Source organism: Loxodonta africana, chromosome 8 (genome assembly GCF_030014295.1).
Source record: "Loxodonta africana isolate mLoxAfr1 chromosome 8, mLoxAfr1.hap2, whole genome shotgun sequence".
Lineage (NCBI taxonomy): Eukaryota > Metazoa > Chordata > Mammalia > Proboscidea > Elephantidae > Loxodonta > Loxodonta africana.
In genome coordinates this window covers 27,430,856-27,450,618 of record NC_087349.1, presented here as the reverse complement: position 1 = coordinate 27,450,618, position 19,763 = coordinate 27,430,856, and the positions used below count along the sequence as shown (strand labels likewise).

General features: G+C 37.1%; 1 protein-coding gene across 1 annotated transcript in view; it reads left to right on the top strand.

Moving 5' to 3' along the window:
- The window catches only part of PTPRZ1 (protein tyrosine phosphatase receptor type Z1), a 168,174-nt gene that overhangs the window by 108,159 nt on the left and 40,252 nt on the right, over positions 1–19,763 (top strand). Inside the window, exons 12-13 of the mRNA XM_023544662.2 lie at positions 2,616–6,159; positions 10,411–10,555. Of these exons, the coding sequence (XP_023400430.2) occupies positions 2,616–6,159; positions 10,411–10,555 (3,689 nt within the window). The remainder of the gene's footprint in view (positions 1–2,615; positions 6,160–10,410; positions 10,556–19,763) is intronic.

Genomic DNA, 19,763 nt, shown 5'->3' with positions numbered 1-19,763 from the left:
CTCTTTGTTAGAGTAGCACCCCCACTCTCTGGTACCAAATTCTATCTTAGTTACCTAGTGCTGCCATAACAAAAAAGTACCACAAATGAGTGGCCTTAAAGAACAATAGTTTATTATTTAATGGTTTGAGAGACTAGAAGTATGGAGAAGAATTAATGAATGGAATGTTTCTTAATTCCTTGAAGTTGTACCTTAAATCTGTATATGTATGAATGACCATTGCCTTAATCAGATTTTGGTAGGAATCTGGACTTTATAAAATTTAAAATATGCTAGAATAGAAAGCAATAGAAGGGTGTGTGTGTGTAGGCCCTCTGCCAAAAAAAGACCTGACAGAAGAAGTGAGTAGATTATATTTTAAGAAAAAATTTATAGATATATACATACCTTACAGTAGGAGTGTATTCATGTGGAGAAATAAAAAGCAAAGAGGAAAAGAAATTATATTACTGTGGGAGTCAATAGAGATTATTAGATGGTACAGAGAAAAAACATGACGTGTTTTAGGAACTTTAGCAATGAAGGGGAGAAGAGAGGAATAATAACAAAAGTTGAATTTGAGGGTTGTTTTTTTTTAATATATTCCTCTTAAGTAGGAAAGATATGAGTTCATTTAAACTGATGAGAATAACCTAATTGAGAGAACAACATTAAAAATACAATAGAGAAGAAAATAATCATATTCAGTTCCCAAGAATATGATATGGACTAGATTTAACATAGAGGTGTAAGAATTAGCTTTGCAAAGGAGGGGAAACTTCAACTCCTGAGTTACAACAGGACAAAAAGGGGCAAGAAAAGATTTTGTTTAATGTTAGGAAAAAGCGTGGTTTTGTCTGGTGGCTTCTGTTTTCTCTGTAATTAAACAGGAAGGCCATCTGCTGATAATGAGGGAAGAGGTTGGGGAAATCGTGATCTGAAGAGAGCAGAAAAAAGTTAGAAGTGTGTGGGACAGTGCTGGAAAACTAGAGATATACCCATATTTTCAGAAATTATGAAGAGTTCAGAAAGTCCATACTGCTAAGCCTAACCATTGATCCTTAGCAAAAGTCTGGGTCAGATTATAAAGCAAATGTTTTTGAGAACTTCTAAGGAAAGAAGGGATTCTTGAGCACCAAAAAACTTTTCACCAAGGGCAAGTCAAGGCAAATTATTCTTATTTTCTTCTACATGAGATTTTTAGGTTTGTAGATTAGGGGAATATCATATTCAAGAAATTATTTGGCAAAATCTCTCTGATAGCCTTAGGAACAAGCTATCAGACAAAATGCAAAATTTCATGAGGAAGCACTGACCACTAGAGAAGAAACTTGCCTAGGGAAAAGAAGAGCCATTTTGAGCATGTCCATCAGCACACGTGGTTTAAGATTCAGGTTCTTTTTTACTGATACTGGCCAAATTTTCATTTACTAATCTGTACTTGAAACTTTTTTCTTCATTTAATAGACATAGCCTAAAGAACTGTATCTAATAGATGACAGTGCTACAAATAGCTGAATATGAGGACACTGAAAAAATCATATCCCATGTGGACCTAGAAAATAATATTTTGATGTCTTTGGGAATTTAGTTCTTAAACATATGATTAGATGTATTATAATGTATCCCGTTTTCTACCAGACACATAAAGCATGGGTTGACCTCTAGCAAGAATATTCCTAGGCCGTTACAGTGACTATGTGTGATTAAAGCCTGTTTTAATTGTTAGGTGCTGTCTAGTCAATTTCAACTCATAGCAACCCCATGTGACACAGTAGAACTGCCCCATAGGGTTTTTCTAGGCTGTGATCTTTATGGAAGTAAATCGCCAGGTCTTTGTCCCACGAAGCCACTGGGTGGGTTCAGGCCACCAACCCTTTGGTTAGCAGTCAAGCACTTAACCATTTGCGCCACCAGGAATCCTTGTGATTAAAACCTGGGGCTTCTGAATGGTATTTTTAAGGGAAGTGCAAAATTAAATAGTTTTGGAATCATATTTTGACAAGGTGCCTTTAAAACATTGCTTAAGTCTTAAGTGGAAAGTATTAAAAATAAAAGGAAAAAAAAAATCTCTTCTTGTCCTAAATGTTTTCCTTATGATAACTTAAGAATTATGATTTATTCTGAATATACATAATTAGTCTGAATATGCAACCACTTTAGTCTTTGAAATAGTTTCATTGCCATTTCATATTACAAGAAGCTAATTGCTGTTTAGCTTGCTACCAGATGAACTGAACAAAGAAACATAAAACAAGAAAATAAATAGCATGTTAAATTACACTCTTAATAAATAAAATCAACTATGTCTTCCTTATAAACCTATTAATATAATTACTTCCTCCCATAGCATTAAAATAAAGGTGGCCATAAATAAGATGTTTTTTTTTTTAAATGTAATTATTCTCCCTAGAGGGTGGATGGTACAGGTTATAGGATACAGGGATGGCTTCTATGGGATGGTGGTTTATGAGCAGGAAGAAGCTCCCAGGATCATACAAGTGAAGATTAAGAGTATAATGTGGTATAGGATTGACTCAACGGCAATGGATTTGCTTTTTTTTTTTTTTTTTAATTAAGCCGTAGTCTTTTTCTTATTTCCTTGTGTTCCGTTAATTTTCTTTTGTTTTTCAAAGGAGGAAGGAGAGGGAAAAGAGATTGAAGAAGATACTATTGTGAATCCTGGAAGAGACAGCACCACAAACCAAATAAGGAAAAAGGAACCACAGATTCCTACCACGACGAACTACAATCGCGTGGGGACTAAATACAATGAGGCCGAGACTAACCGATCCCCAACAAGAGGGGGTGAATACTCTGGAAAGGGTGATGTTCCCAACACATTTTTAAATTCTACTTCCCAGACAGCAACTGAATTAGTCCCAGGGAAAGATACTTCCTCAGCTTCACAAACGGTAACTCAGCAGCCACGTCATACTGTGGAAGGTACTTCAGCCTCTTTAAATGACAGCTCTAAGACTGTTGTTAGATATCCACAGATGAACTTGTCTGGGACTGTGGAAGCTTTAAATACGGTTTCTATTACAGAATCACCAGAGGTATCTACTGATATCAGTGAGGAAGAGAATTTATTGCCTGGTTTCAAACTCGATACGGAAGCTGATGGTTCTTCAGGCTCCAGTCCTACGACTTCTGCTATACCATTCGTCTCTGAGAACCCAGAGGCAATCACAAATGATGTCCTTATTCCAGAAACTATGAGAAATGCTTCAGAAGATTCAGTCTCTTCAGGTCTGGAAGAATCTTTAAAGGATCCTTCCACTGATGGAAACATGTGGTTTCTTAGCACTACAGATGAGACAACAGAGCACGATGTGGGATCGGGTACTGAGAGGTTTCGCCAGACTAATTACTCTGAGGTACATATTGATGAATCTGAAAAGACAACTGAGTCCTTTTCTCTGGGCCCACTGGGGTCACAGGTTCCCTCAGTCACAGATACGGAAATGCCGCATTATTCTACCTTGGCCTACTTCCCGACTGAGGTAACACCTCACGCTTTCACTCCATCCTATGGACAACATGATTCGGTTCCCACCGTCAACATGGTTCCCTTACAGACAACTCAACCAGTACACAATGGTGAGACACCTCCTCAACCTTCCTACAGTAGTGAAGTCTTTCCTCTAGTCACCCCTTTGTTGCTTGACAATCAGATCCTCAACACTACCCCTGCTGCTTCAAGTAGTGATTCGGCCTTGCATGCTACGCCTGTATTTCCCAGTGTTGATGTGTCATTTGACTCCATCCTGTCTTCCTATGATGGTGCACCTTTGCTTCCATTTTTCTCTGCTTCCTTCAGTAGTGAATTGTCTCACCATCTGTATACAGCTTCTCAAATCCTTCCGCAAGTTACTTCAGCTCTTGAGAGTGATAAGGTGTCCCCGCATGCGTCTCTGCCAGTGGCTGGGGGTGATTTGGTATTAGAGCCCAGCCTTGCTCAATATTCTGATGTGGTGTCACATCAAAGCACTGCTCATGCTGCTTCAGAGACATTGGAATTTGGTAGTGAAGCTGGTGTCCTTTCTAAAACGCTCATGTTTTCTCAAGTGGAACCAGGCAGCGCTGATGTCGTGATGCATGCACGTTCTCCAGGGCCTGAACTTTCTCATGCCTTATCCGATAACAAGGGCTCCCAATACATCTCCACTGTTTCTCATGGTTCTGCAATACCTGTGCATGATTCTGTTGATGTATCTCATCAGGGTTCCTTATTTAGCAGCCCTAGCCATGTACTGATGCCTAAGTCTTCGTTAATAGCCCCAACTGCAGCGTTGCTCCAGCCTACTCGTGCCCTCTCTGATGATGTGGAGTGGTCTGGAGCTTCCTCTGGTAGTGAATTTCTTTTACCTGACACAGATGGTCTGACAGTCCTTAACATTTCTTCACCTGTTTCCGTAGCTGAATTTACATATACAACATCTGTGTTTGGTGATGATAATAAGCGGCTTCCGAAAAGTGACATAATATCTGGAAATGAGACTGAACTGCCAATTTCTTCTTTCAGTGAGATGATTTACCATTCTGAAAGCACAGTCATCCCTGACCCGTATGAAAATGTAAATAATTTGAGTGCATCTTTACAAGAAACCCCCACTTTCATTTCTAGCACAAAGGGCGTACTCCCAGAGTCTCTAGCTTGTACCATCACTAAGGTTTTTGATCATGAAATTAGTCAAACTCCAGAAAATAATTTTGCTCTTCAACCTACACATGCTGTATCTCAAACCTTTGGTGACACTTTGCTTAAACCTGTGCTTAGTGCAACCTCAGAGCCAGCACTCTCTGATCCCGCTTCTAGTGAAATATCTCCTTCAACTCAGCTCTTCCTTTATGAGGCCTCAGCTTCTTTTAATACTGAAGCATTGCTGCAAGCTCCCTTTCAGGCTTCCGATGTTGACACCTTGCTTAAAACTGCTCTTCCAGCTGTGCCTAGTGATCCAGTATTGGCTGAAACCCCCAAGGTTGACAAAATTAGTTCTACAATATTGCATCTCATAGCATCAGATTCCGCTTTGAGTAAAAACATGCAGCACTCTACATCTGTGCCAGTTTTTGATGTATTGCCTACTTCTAGTAAGCAGTCCACTTCACTTCAAGGTGTAACCATTTCTTATGCAAGTAAGAAATATCTTGAACGAGTTTTACTTAAAAGTGAAAGTCCCCAGCAAGTGGTACCTCCACTGTACAGTAACAATGAGTTATTCCAAACTGCCAATTGGCACATCAGCCATGCCTTTCCCCCACAAGGAAGGCATACATTTGCTACTCCTGTCTTATCAGTTGATACATTGCTGACAACACCTGTGAATAAGCTTGTATATTCTGATGACGTTTTCACTTCCACCAAAATTTCTATTACTGATGAGGTATTTGCTGGTATTCCAACAGCTGTTTCTGATACACTCGTATCTGCTGATGATTCTGTCCCTGTAGGAAATGAGTATGTTTCCATTACAGCCATTTCTCCGACCAGAGGTGGTTCTTTAATCACAGTGAAATCGCTCTTTCCTTCTAAAACAACTGCTGAACTGACTCACAGTGCCAGTTCCGGTGCTGATTTAGTAGGTGGAGGTGATATGGATGATGATGATGATGATGATGGTGACAGAGATAGTGATGGCTTAACCATACATAAGTGTATGTCATGCTCATCCTCTAGACAATCTCAGGAAAAGGTCACGAATGATTCAGACACCCAGGACAACAGTCTTGTGCACCAGGATAACCTAGTCTCACATTCACTATCTGAGAATTCTGAAGAAGAGCAGAAAGTCACAGGTGTAACCTCAGACAGTCAAACTGGTATGGACAGAAGTCCTGACAAAACACCACGAATAAATGTGCTACCTTCAAAGCACAACGATGCAAAAGAGGAAAACGACATTCAGACTGGTAGTGCCCTGTTTCCTTTCACCCCAGAATCCAAATCGTGGGCAGTTCTTACAAGTGATGAAGAGAGTGGATCAGGCCAAAGTACTTCAGATAGCCTTAATGATAATGAGACTTCCACAGATTTCGGTTTTCCAGACATGACCGAAAGAGATGCTGATGGGGTCCTGGAAGCAGGTGACTCAGAAATGACTGCTGGATCCCCACAGTCCTCAGCAGCGTCTGTTACTAGTGGGCATGCAGAAATGTTCAGCGTTTCAGAGGCAGGTCAGTTATGGGCCAAAAGATAGACAGAGGTGTGGTGGTTTTCTTCCTTCCTTGAAAAGTAAAATAGAAAAGTTATGAGGAGATAGAAATTTGGTAGAACGGCACATATCATTTTTCTTTTTAATAAAAAAAAAAGCCAGCGAATCATTTTACAGTTTTTAGAGTATGATCTTATTATTTACGTGAATACTCAAGATGTTTTAGTCCTAATTTAATTCTCTCCAAAATCGGTAAAGTCATTTTTATTGATTGTCAATATTTAATATTCTACAAGATGCCTTATATGTGGGAGTAATTGTGTGTGCATAATGCATTTTTTATTCTACTGCTTTTTAAATGACAAGATTTGAGTGTGCTATTTTTAGATGGTGATTTTGATCTTTCATCCTTGCATTCTCAAATTCTAAACTAATTCTATTGAATTATAAAATGAATTACAAACTCTGACAGAAATGTGGTATAGGCACCACTTTCTGAGCCATCACATGGGAAGGAATCAGATCATTTACAGGTCCACACCCGCTTGGGCAGCTTTTAAATAGAAAAGCTCTATCCCTATGTTTTGAAAGGGTAAGCTAAGAAAGGTTTTCATCTTTTTTGTTGTCTTTGTTTGATTACCTCAGTGTTGCCTAAAGAGGGCAGTATGGACCAACAAAATACCTTCCGCTCTGTATTTGCTTTTATACATCTTTCTAAGAAGTTAAATCATATGCATTAATGTGCACACTCTGCATAGTTACTGTATGACAAGATGTAAAAACACTAGAACATTACTGTAGAAATCATTTCATTTGTTAACGTATTTTATGTAAATTAGGTTTGTTGGCCAGATGTTTCTTAGGACAATTAACCTGAAGCGTATATAATACAGATGTTTGCTTCAAAAGCCAAAGGAAAGAAAAGGGAAATTCGGTACCATTAAGCATATGAAATACTAGATAATTTCATTGAATCAATGGTCAGAATTTTGTGATTTCCTTTTATTATATTGTAAAGTATTTTTAAAATTAGCAAGGAGCACATTTAAATCTTGACAGTAGATCAAAAGACAGGCTAATGTAACATCTTGCGCTCTTGCTGCATACAAGTGGCTATTTATAACCCAGAACGTAGATATCAGTCTCATAGGGCTGGTTTTCTTCTTTGTTATTTGCAGGCCTAGTTTTCTTTTACTGCAGCAGCAATTAAAAGTTGGTATGTTTTGATAGAGAACTTTTTCTGTTTTCTGCCTTGGTACCTGTTTGTCATTACATTCCACTTTAAAGACTTAAACTCTGATATGTAAAAACGTATAACAAATTCATAGGTCACTATATTCATTAGCTTTGACATATATAAGAATAGTTATCTTCCCTTATAGTACTTTTTTTGAAATTTTTATTACATTTATTGTAAAGGAAAATATCAGGAACCCATCCATATGTCTGTCTTACTAGGTAGTGACATTACCAATATCTTCTTGCTAGATTTTGCTATATAGAAATACCATATGTATTGCAGAATGCTAAACCTAGAATCATTGATTAAAATTTAGCAAGTTTCTCTTCAATACATTGAGGTTTATTTAATTATTAAGAGTATATTTTCCCACTGGTGAGCAGAAAACAATATGGATATAACAGCCATTACCATCAGGCTAACAAAATTAATGAGGTGAATAAGAACAAACAAGATTAAAGAAAAATCTATACCTGTTTTTAAAACTCTATCTGTAAAATATCATATCTATTTTACCCAATACTTGGAATACCCCTTTACCAAGCGTATACAGACTAATTCTAAAACTTACGATTTATGACATATTCCTAGCGTGTGGAACAAGTTACAAGACGTGTTCCTCAAAATAACATAGATAAGGCAGATATTAGTATCTGCAATGGATGAATGAGTAAACAGAGACCCAAAGATACTGGATTAGTCAACCCAGGTTACTTAGGGAGTAAATACAGAACTGAGAGTGGAAATGTGTTATGGTGTCTGTCTCTTAGAGACCATGTTTTCGTGACTGGATAGTAATACATATATAATGCTTAAATTGTAACACCAAAATTATACCATTTTATTTTCAAAACATCTTTAAATATTCATCTTAGTTCTTTATTTTCCAATCGTCTACTAGTTGATTCTTGCCATTTAGGTAGTCCACACACACTACTGAATAATATCAAAACAGATATTTTAACCTCAATTAAATGAAAATAAAAGTAGGACTAGTTGCACCTCATCGTAGTGTATACAGAACCAGTGGACTGTACTTCATGTGGTAGCCCGTTTGGTATAAAAGACCTAGGTTTCGTAATACATAATTACCATGGAATTGTGATTCTTGTTCCTCAATCAGACCTCCCAGAGAGGTTATGAAGAGTCCATTTACAGGACCCTATGTGCACACTTGTATGTGTGTGCAGTGCATGTGTTTTATGTGATGTATATGGTATATATTAGATATTTTAAGTGTTATATAAGCCTTACATATGTATCACATAGAGCATTTCTAACAAGTTCCAGGTAATGATGATGCCACCGTCCTGGTGACCACACTTCAAGAACAACTGATGTAGATAACAAGGTCAACCAACATTACTCATTACTAGGTACCAGAGACTTTGCTAAGCGGATTGTTTCATGTACTATCCACAAACTTTCCATTTAGGCAACGGTAGTTGCAATAGGAAAAATGTGAAGACCACTGTGTATGAACTAAGGTGCTTTCCTAAATTTCATGTAGAAATTCTCAGTGCATTTGCCGATCAGATAACTTAAGCCTCCGGATGTGTGTCACTATGACACATTGTGACCAGGACATGTGATTGACATGATAAAAAGTGATGCTTTGGCTTTTCTTCCAAGCATATTAACTACAGCTCAGAATCAGCTGGATTACAATATTGTCATTTTTTGTACAATTTTCAAGTCACACCTTGGAATGCACATTTTGAATGCATGTTTTTTCTAGCAAATGCATCCATAGTCACAAGTGCAAATTTCTTGGGAAATTTGGGTGTCATTTATATTACTTTGGCACATTTTCTTTATGAGTGGATTAAATTCTTGGTCCTTGCTTTAATCATTCTTGGTTACAAGTGATCGTTGTAAAATCTTAAGTTCTCTACAGTTAGATATATTTTCATGCTATATTCATGCATTTATGTTACCTTCAAATTTCTTATTCTTAAATATTTAAAATTAAATTGATCCCTTCTGTCTTGAGAAAAATTCCCGATATAAAAGCCCCAAATGTGCCAAGTTTAGGAACCAATGTTGGTTCTTCTGGGGAACTTAAATCTTGTTCTTTCAGAACTTCTACAGGGAGACAGGATAAGAGGTCTTACTTTGTTAACAGTGGCAGTGTATCATCATATTAGAAATGGTTCTAATGTTTGCTCATCTTGGTTTCCCATTGAACACACCTCAGAGCAGAGGGGAAAGATGGTTACCAGCCACTGGTACTGTGTAGCTCTAAAACTCTGTTAAAAACTCAGAAGAATAGCTCTAGTTGCTGTACCAGAACAATAGTACCAGTACAGTAATGCTCCTGAGTGGTCACAAAAATAGTCATCTGCCATCTTTTGAAATTAACCCAAAGGTGGAGTTTGGGTTTTTCATTATTTCCTTTTTTGTTATTTACATTGGTACGTTTGAAAAGAATTTCTTAGATCTATGTGTTTCTTCAATTCACGTGCAATAATATTTGGATTTTTTATAGAGAAAAGCATTTGATAAGAAGAGCGTTCAAAATAACATTGAAAACCAACCTAAATTTGAAATTGAAATAGCTTGCTCAATTGAAGGTTATCCTGATATAAGAAGGGTTATCCTGCTATCCTGTCTTCCTGAAATTATTGACTCTTCCTAATTATTTACTTAATTGCAGAGTTAAAAATAATTCCATTAAATTAATTTTAGAAAAAGCAAGACGATACATGGTGATTCAGTAAAGTAGCATTTTAATTGAAAACTTGGTAGTTTTGCTATTTTAACGCTTCCATTTCCCTTTAGCCAGCTTTTCAAGGCAGTATTATGCTCACTTCTTGCCACAGAACCTGGCCCTTCTCTGTTGAGATAACGTAATTCAGCTCTGATAGCCTGCCTTACTTTTTAAACTTTGTTTTACCTAAATTGGCTTTTAAACGTAGAGTCAAAATTTGTAAGGTAAGTAACAACTTTGAAGGATGCAATTAATTAGTTGAAAGATGCTGTGACTTTACCTGGAGCTTAAATATCAACTCTCTCAATTTTCTCTGACTACAGAGGCCAGTAATAGTAGCCATGAGTCTCGTATTGGTCTAGCTGAGGGTTTGGAATCCGAGAAGAAGACAGTTATACCCCTTGTGATCGTGTCAGCCCTGACTTTTATCTGTCTAGTGGTTCTTGTGGGTATTCTCATCTACTGGAGGTAAGTTGAGTGTTTGTTTTTGAAATTTCAATAAAGCTCAGATTTTGCCCATGTTTGATTGGTATTATGAAGCAGATAATGAAAAGCCTTCAAAGCATAGTCAACACTATTTTTCCTTCAGAGCTGTCAATAATTTATTCCAGTAGCTATGAATAAGGTGAATTTGTGAATCCAAAGGTAAAAGATTTGGTTGTTTTTCATACTTAAATAATTAAAGGTACATTGGAGGAAGCTTTACTTTAGTTAATATTTAATACAGTATTTTGACAATTGTACTTTATTAGTCTAACAACATTCAAATATTATCGTAGCACTTAATATAAAACTTAAGCTTTTCCCGAGCTGTTATAAAAGTTATTCCAAATGTCATTACTAAGGAAACAATTTTTAATATAGTAAGAAATACTAGTGTTTTTTATAATAGTACAGTTTGTATAAGATACATATCAACTGTGCATACTGCTAACAAAATATGATAACCCAGGCACAAAAATAAAAATCAAGCAATTAAAATATAGATAAAAAATAAATTAGTGACTCTACTTAGATGCATGGGATTTTTAAATTCTTTGTCATTTGCTTTGAGGATGAAATATGGCTTCATTCTCATCTATAACCTATTAAAGCCCTTGAAAGGACAAAGAATTGCATCTGTTATAACCTTTCCATGCTATGGCAAGCAGAACACATATCAAATTAGCAAATTTTCTAAACATATAATGTAAGTCAGTATAACTGTATCTGTTCGAATACAAGGACTTTATAATGATATAAGAAATCTGTAAACTAAGAAAGGGCATAGCTCAGTACTTTAAGCTTTTGTATTAAAAGAGAATTTTGATCAGCAAATCTATAATTAATTCCTTTTTGTTCAGCAGTATCTTTCTATAAGTTTGTATTACCATTCTTTATATGTTCTTCCAAAATATATTAGTTTATTTAAAAAATATTTACTGTGTTTATTAAGTATCTCCCATATATTTCCTGGTTGCGGTCAAGTCAATTCTGACTCATGGCGACCCTATTGGACAGAGTAGAGCTGTCCCAGAGTTTCCAAGGAGCACCTGGTGGATTCAAACTGTCAGCCCTTTGGTTAGCAGCCATAGCACTTAACCACTACGCCACCAGGGTTTCCCCCGTGTACTTAGTACTGTGTTAACCACTATGAGGAAATACAAAAAATGAATGAATGAGAATCAGTGCCTTCATGAAATGTATGCTTATTGGGGAAAAGAATTTCCCATGAAAATTTTAGAAAATATTATGCAAAAGTATGTATGTAGCAGCTGCAATTACTAATGCTAATTAAAAAAAATTTTTTTTTTTTAATAGTGGGCAGAAAATTAGGGGTCTTGGTAGGTCAGAATGGACAGGGTAAATGTAAAATACAGGGTTTGAGATAGGTTAGAAAGTTGAGATAAAGAAGGCCATTTCAGGCAGGGGCATAGCAGGCAGAAGGCCTGGAGGCAGGAATAAGCTGGCCGTGCTGGAGACTATGAGGCCTGGAACATGTAGTTTCCATGTAGCTGGACGTTGGCTGGCTAAGATAGAATGATTTCATGGCCAACTGTGTTCTATATACAGCTTCCTTTACCAAACAGAGTAAACTGCAGAGGATGAAGAATAGGTCATGCTTTTGTTATCCCACATCGGTTGTGTTAGTTGCCTTCAAGTCTGCTTTGACTCATGGTGACCCCATGTACAACAAGGAAATGCTGCCTGACCCCATGCCATCCTCCTGACTGCTGGCATGCTTGAGTTTGTTGTTGCTTCCCAACCTAGGGTACTCATCTTGCAGCACTATATTGGACAATATTCTGTTGTGATCTGTAGAGTTTTCACTGGCCAGTTTTCAGAAGCAGATCACCAGACCAGGCCTTTTTTCTTAGTGTGTCTTAGTCTAGAAGCTCCACTGAAACCTGTCTGCTGTGGGTGACTCTACTGGTACTTCGAATACCGGTAGCATAGCTTCCAGTATCATAGCAACACGCAAGCCACCACAGACAGGTGGTAGCTACATGTGTTAGGAGCCCTGATACAAACAAACCTGCTTTCTTCACTATGTACCTTAGTCATCCTGTAACTGCCAGTGATTTTTTTACAGAAGTCTACAAGCCTTGAGTCTACAGTCTACAAGCTATATCAGACACTTCCATGTTCTTCTTGTGCCTAGAAGAGTGCTTGAACATAATCCATAAATGTTTGTTCCATAAGAATCCTTATTGCATTTCTCCCCACTCACCAACGGACTCGTTGACCAAACGTTCTTACCAACAATGATATCATGTTTTTTCGGATTGCTGGTTTCTATCCATTCTTATTTTCCCCGCCAAACCAATCTTTCTTTAACTAATGAGAATTTGGGATAAATAACTTTAAAATAAAATGGAAAATTGGACCAAATTCTACTTCATAGTAAATAGAATTAGGATCAATTTCCAGTAAAGGCGTCAGATTGTTTATAAGATTGAGATAATTAGAATGAGTCTCTTAATTGCTATGATTTAGTAGTTCAAGTTTATTTTCTGCACATTTGAAAATCAGTGTCTTATTTAATATGATTTGATATTTTGTGGAGAATTAAAATCAGGTGTGATTTTTGTCTTCTGTGGATCACCCTATCTGTCTGAAAAAAGATGAAGTTACCAGTTGAAAACATATTAATTTGACATCCACCAGTGTTTCTCTTTTCCTCACAAATAATCATGTACATTGAATATAGTGCTACTAGTTTAAAATTTGAGCACTTTAATGGTTTTATGTGTATATTTTATAATATTTATGAAATGTTTTGATAAAATTTGTCACTTTTACACTTACCCATTTCAAAATTTAACATATTTGATCTATGCACATTTATTTGAAGTTAATTGACTTCAAAATGTAACTTTTTGGCTCAGTAATAAATACACTAACAGGGATGTAATTTGCTGAAACACTAAAGATGACAATATTTGTGCATTCTTCAAAGTTTGAATTATTCAAACTCTAGTATAAAGTCATTTGTAAATTATATGATTTCACCAGCCAATATGGAAACATTTCAAAGCTTTGTGGAAACTGCTGCCTATGGAAAGGTTTAAAAAAATTCAGTGACGTGCCAGTAAGAATCCTAATAGTCCTATGAGTTTTACAAGTTTATATATTTAAAAGTTTACCTAATCTAATTTTTGGGAGAAAAAAATAATCAAACAGGAGTTTAATAGCTAATCTTTTCTTTGGTCTAATTTACCTAACTCAAAGTGGTTCCTTATGTTTGGATAAACCTTGAGAGAAGCGTGTTTTAACAGAAGAACAGGACAAATTAGAGGTGATAAAAATCTGGTTCTCTTTCCCAGTTTTGATATTTTCTATAAGGCCTCGAGCATGTCACTTACCCACCTAAGAATTAGTCCCCTCTGTTTATCATTTAGCCAAAGCCGTGGTGGTGCAGTGGTTCGGTGCTTGGCTGCTAACCAAAAGGCTGGCAGTTCAAATCCACCAGCTGCTCCTTGGAAACCCTATGGGGCAGTTCTACTCTGTCCTGTAGAGATGCTGTAGGTTGGAACAGACTCAACAGCAATGGGTTTTTTGGAAACCCTGGTGGCATAGTGGTTAAGTGCTATGGCTGCTAACCAGAGGGTTGGCAGTTCAAATCTGCCAGATGCTCCTTGGAAACTCTATGGGGCAGTTCTACTCAGTCCTGTAGGGTCGCTATGAGTCAGAATCGACTTGACGGCACTGGGTTTGGTTTTTGGTGGGTTTTATCATTTGGGATGTGAGGTTACCAGATCATCTTTAAGACTGTAGCCAGACCTTCTTTAGGGGTTCTCTTATGAATGCAGCACACTGAATATTGTTTCATATTTGTATATGGATACTAAGAGATGAAATAGTAATTACACATGTCTAGTTTTTAATTCTAAATTCTTACTGTGATGAAAAGGTGTAAATTAAATAATCAGATTAACATTGATTGATAGGACCTATGTCTACCAGTTTAAAACAGTCATCACTTTTTCATCGTGGCTGAGTGATAATTAGCAGGAGACATAGTTATCAACACTTAGCACATAGACGTGAAGACATTCACTGCTTATACAGAACAGATGGACTATAGATATTGAATCTTGTCATACATTAAATAATACGCCTGAAATTATTTTCCAGATGTTTTAAGGTATAATTTACATGAGCCAACCATAAGCTTCCAAGGTGCGAAATGACTTCAACAAGGAAGATTGTCAAATAGTTCTTTTTAAAAAGAGAAAGGGAAATATTTCGAGAGCTTTTTTAAGCGTTAGAACCTAAAAAATACTAAAGTTATACTTGCAGTATAGAAGAAAACTTTCCAATAACATGCTTGTTTGGGCTAGGAGAATGGGAAGAAAAGTAATATGAATTCTCTCCTGGTCTTAAATTTAAACTCATAGGTCATTGAGGTTAGCTAGCAATCCAGAATGGAGGCCTCCCAGTACCATGCTGCCTTTTAAGTAGAATGTCACTGCCTATGTAAAACTATAAAATACAAGGAAGCAATATATAGATGCCTGTCATCTGAAATTTATCCTGTACTGTTTTAATTTTAATTGTTCCCGTTTGTAAGCTTTTTGGTATAATGTATAACGGTCTGTTGAGAAATTGGAACCCTGGTTACAAAGTGGTTAAGAGCTCAGGCTGCTAACCAAAAGGTCGGCAGTTTGAATCCACCAGCCGTTCTGTGGAAACCCTATGGGGCAATTCTGCTCTTTCCTATAGGGTTGCTATAAGTTGGAATCGACTCAATGGCACACAACAACAACAACATTGAGAAACTAATGCTAAGTAACATTATTGGACCCTTATTTTCTAAAACCAACAAAGATTTGGTTACATAGCTGAAAAGAGTAGAAATATATTAGCAACATGCTAAAGTTCAAAACCAATATGTTTTAATTTACTTTTTTCCATTCTATAAGATGCTGCCTTCTTCCCATTCTCTTAGTCATTGGCACATCCTGAATCTATCTCTCCAGCCATCCATCCATCTTTTTCTACCTATATATTCCATCTCTCCCATCCAAATGTTTTAATATTTCACATTATCTCATTTGAGACTCAGGTAGTCAGAAGGGTTTAGCACACAGGTGAATAACATGGTTGGTGGGATATACTTGCTACTAGAAATCCATATAATCTTTCAACAGACATTGAGCACCTATGGTATTCCTGGCACTGTATTAATATTTGAGTTTACTTAATTCAAACATTGATAGAACTTGTGTCTGATTGGGTTTACAAAATTCAAAAGAAATGATCTCTTTTTTCCTTCTTTCTTTCACTTATTTATCTATCTATGCAATATAGAAACAAAACAGGTATGGTCACAAAATAATTACCCTAACTACCAATTAATAAAAATATTTCAATAAAATAGCTTAGAATAATATCCAGGAAATGAAGGTCACCCCTGGATTGATAGTATATTTTTAAAACATTCTTCATATGTGTAAGTGTGAATGGAAGTCTGGGTCGACTGTAGGAAAATAGAGAAGCTGGAGGGCTGAAGTCAGCTTAGGAAATGAGGGGCTGTTCTACGGAGCAGACGCCTTGATTTGTCTTTAAGAAGGAAAGTGTTTGCCTGGCATATTGGTGAGTGAGACATTCTGTATAGAAGGAGAACTATGTTTAAAGCAAGAAGGAGAAATTATGAGGCAGGGGAGAACATAGCAGTTTCAAGCATCTGCAGTTGTTTCTTTTATTGGAGTATAATCTTCAAGGAGAAAAGTTGAGGAGGGTGATGACCACAGATAGGTAGGGTTTAGGTATTGAAAGATACCATAATCTAAAAACCTCTAAAGTACAGAACTAGAGCTGATGTGTAAAAGTAACCACAAGGTAGATTTTTGGTTCCATTCCTGTTGAATATCAGCAATAAGAGCCATATCAGTGGAATGAAAGAGGCCTCCTCCTTGGGTACCAGTCAAAGATAGGAAGAAGGAACTGGGTTTTGTGTTAGTGTAAGAAACAAATGTCTAGCAAACAGAGGTGATTCATAAGGAAATGAGCTCCTTGTCATGTAAGATTTTCAAACGACACATTGTTAACTATATGTCTGAGATGCTGTTGAAGGGTTTCTTACATCAGCTTTCGTATAGGACTAGGTCCCTTTGGACATTTTACAACGAAGATTCATTGAAAAATAAATAAGAACCCTTTCACTGACTTGTGTAAATTTATTTTACACAACTTTGTGGTGCAATCATTAAGTGCTCAGCTGCTAACCAAAAGGTTAGCAGTTCAACCCAACCAGCAGCTCAGTAGAAGAAAACCTGGTGATCTAATCCCGAAAAGACTACAGCCTAGGAAACTCGATGGGGCAGTTCTACTGTTGTCCTATAGGGTCGCCATGAGTCGGAATGGACTAGAGCGCATACAATAACAACAACAATCTTTTAAACAGATTACAGATTAAGTTACTAATCTTAAAAATAGGTATCAAGCCCATACTGATGTATCAGAACATGCCACATGTGTGGTCGCATGGATGCCATGGTGCTTCATGATAAGCCAGCTTTCCCTTTAGTTTCTACTTTGGTATGGTTTCAATTCTGCTAATATGTGGACTTTGAATGGCACAGCGGCTTTACCGTGGAACCTGTGGCCCTCATCCCTCCCATTCCTCATCAGTCTGCTATACTCCTTCCACTTTCCAGGATATGAGTCTAGCTCCGCGTCCCTTTGACATTTGATTCTGCATCCACTGGTCTTCCTCCCACACTACTGTTCTCTCTTGAAGATGTTCTTATAGCCTCTTGATTATCTTTGTCCTCACAGGCTTGATTATCAAAGGCTTATACTATCACAGTAAGGGATTTGTTTTTGCTATGCACACCATTGCTTTTAGGATTTTTTTTTTTTTTTGCTTGCAACATTAAGATACGAATAAAGTATATAATTCTATACCACTCACAGCACATAATTCTTTGAACAAATATATTGGGCACCTACAACATGAACAGCACTCCTCTGTCAGTTTCCTGTACTGTGGTGGCTTGTGTGTTGCTGTAGTGCTGGAAGCTGTGCCACTGGTATTTCAGGATGCAGGGTCACCTATGGTGGACAGGTTTCAGTGGAGCTTCTAGACTAAGACAGACTAGGAAGAAGGGCCTGGCAGTCTACTTCTGAAAAAACTGGCCAGTAAAAACCTTATGAGTAGCAGTGGAACATTGTTTGATATAGTGCCAGAAGATGAGCCCCTCAGGTTGGAAGGCATTCAAAATACAGCCAGGGAAAAGCTGCCTCCTCAGTAGAGTCGACCTAAATAACATGGATGAAGCAAAGCTTTCGGGACCTTCATTTGCTAATGCAGCATGACTCAAAATGAGAAGAAATAGGTGCAAACATCCATTAATAATCAGAATGTAGAATGTACTAACTATGAATCTAGAAAAATTGGACGTTGTTAAAAATGAAATGAAATGAAACACTCGAAGATCGATTGCCTAGGCATTAGTGAGCTGAAATGGACCTGTATTGGCCATTTTGAATTGGACAATCATGTGGTCTACTATGAATGGGAATGACAAATAGAAGAGGCATTGCATCGCATTCATCATCAAAAAAAAAATTCAGGATCTACCCCGAGGTACAACTCTGTCAGTGGTAATATCCATATGCCTACAAGGAAGGCCAGTTAACACAGCTATTATTCAAATTTATGCACCTAACGCTAATGCCAAAGATGAAGAAATTGAAGATTTTTACCAACTTTTTCAGCCTGAAATTGATCAAACACACAATCAAGATGCATTGATAATTACTGGTGATTGGAATGTGAAGGCTGGAAATGAAAAAGGATCGGTAGTTTGAAAATATGGCTTTAGTGATAGAAACAAAGCAAGACCAATGACTTATTCATTGCAAATACCTTTTTTCAGCAACATAAATGACACCTATATATGTAGGCCTCGCTGGATGGAATGCACAGAAATCAAATCAACTACATCTGTGGGTAGAGAGGCCAGAGAAGCTCAACATCATCGGTCAGAAGAAGACCGAAACAGACCATCAATTGCTTACATGCAAGTTCAGGTTGAAGCTGAAGAAAATTAAAACAAATCAAAGTACGATGTTGACTATATCCCACCTGAATTTAGAGACCATTTCAAGAATAGATTTGACACATTGAACGCTAGTGGCCAAAAACCAGATGAATCGTGGGATGACATTAAGGACATTATACATGAAGAAAGCAAAAGGCCATTAAGAAGAAAGAACAGACCAATTTGGATGTCAGAAGAGACTCTGAAACTTGCTTTTGAACATAGAGTAGCTAAAACAAAAGGAAGAAATGATAAAGTAAAAGAGATGAATAGAAGATTTAAAAGGGTGGCTCAAGAAGAAAAAGTAAAGTATTATAATGAAATGTGAAAAGACCTGGAGTTAGAAAACCAAAAGTGAAGAACACTCTTGTCATTTCTGAAGCTGAAAGAACTGAAGAAGATATTCAGTTCTCGAGTTGCAATATTGAAGGATTCTATGAGCAAAGTATTGAACAACATGGGAAGCGTCAAATGAAGATGGAAGAAATAATACAGAGTCACTGTACCAAAAAGAATTGGGCAAAATTTAACAATTTCAGGAGGTAGGATATGGTCAAGAACCAATGATACTGAAGGAAGAAGTTCAAGCTGCACTGAAGGCCCTGGCGGAAAACAAGGTTTCAGGAATCAACAGAATACCAATTAAGATGTTTCAACAAACAAATCCGATGCTAGAAGCGCTCACTTGTCTATCCCAAGAAATTTGGAAGACAGCTACCTGGCCAACCGACTGGAAGAGATCCATATTTGTGCTGATTTCAAGGAAAGGTGCGCCAAGAGAATGTGGAAATTACTGAACAATATCATTAATATCATTCACAAGTAAAAGTTTGCTGAAGATAAATTCAAAAATAGCTGTATCAACAGAGAATTGCCAGAAATTCAAACCAGATTCAGAAGAGAATGTGGAATGAGAGTTATCATTGCTGATACTGGATGGTTCTTGGCTGCAAAGAATACCAGAAAGATGGTTACCTTTGTTTTATTGACTATGCACAGGCTTTCGACTGTGAGGATCATAACAAGGTATGGATAACATTGCTATAAATGGGAATTCAAAAATACTTGATTGTGCTTTTGCGGGGCCTGTACATAGTCTAAGAGGTAGTCATTTGAACAGAACAAGGGGATATTGCATGGTTTAA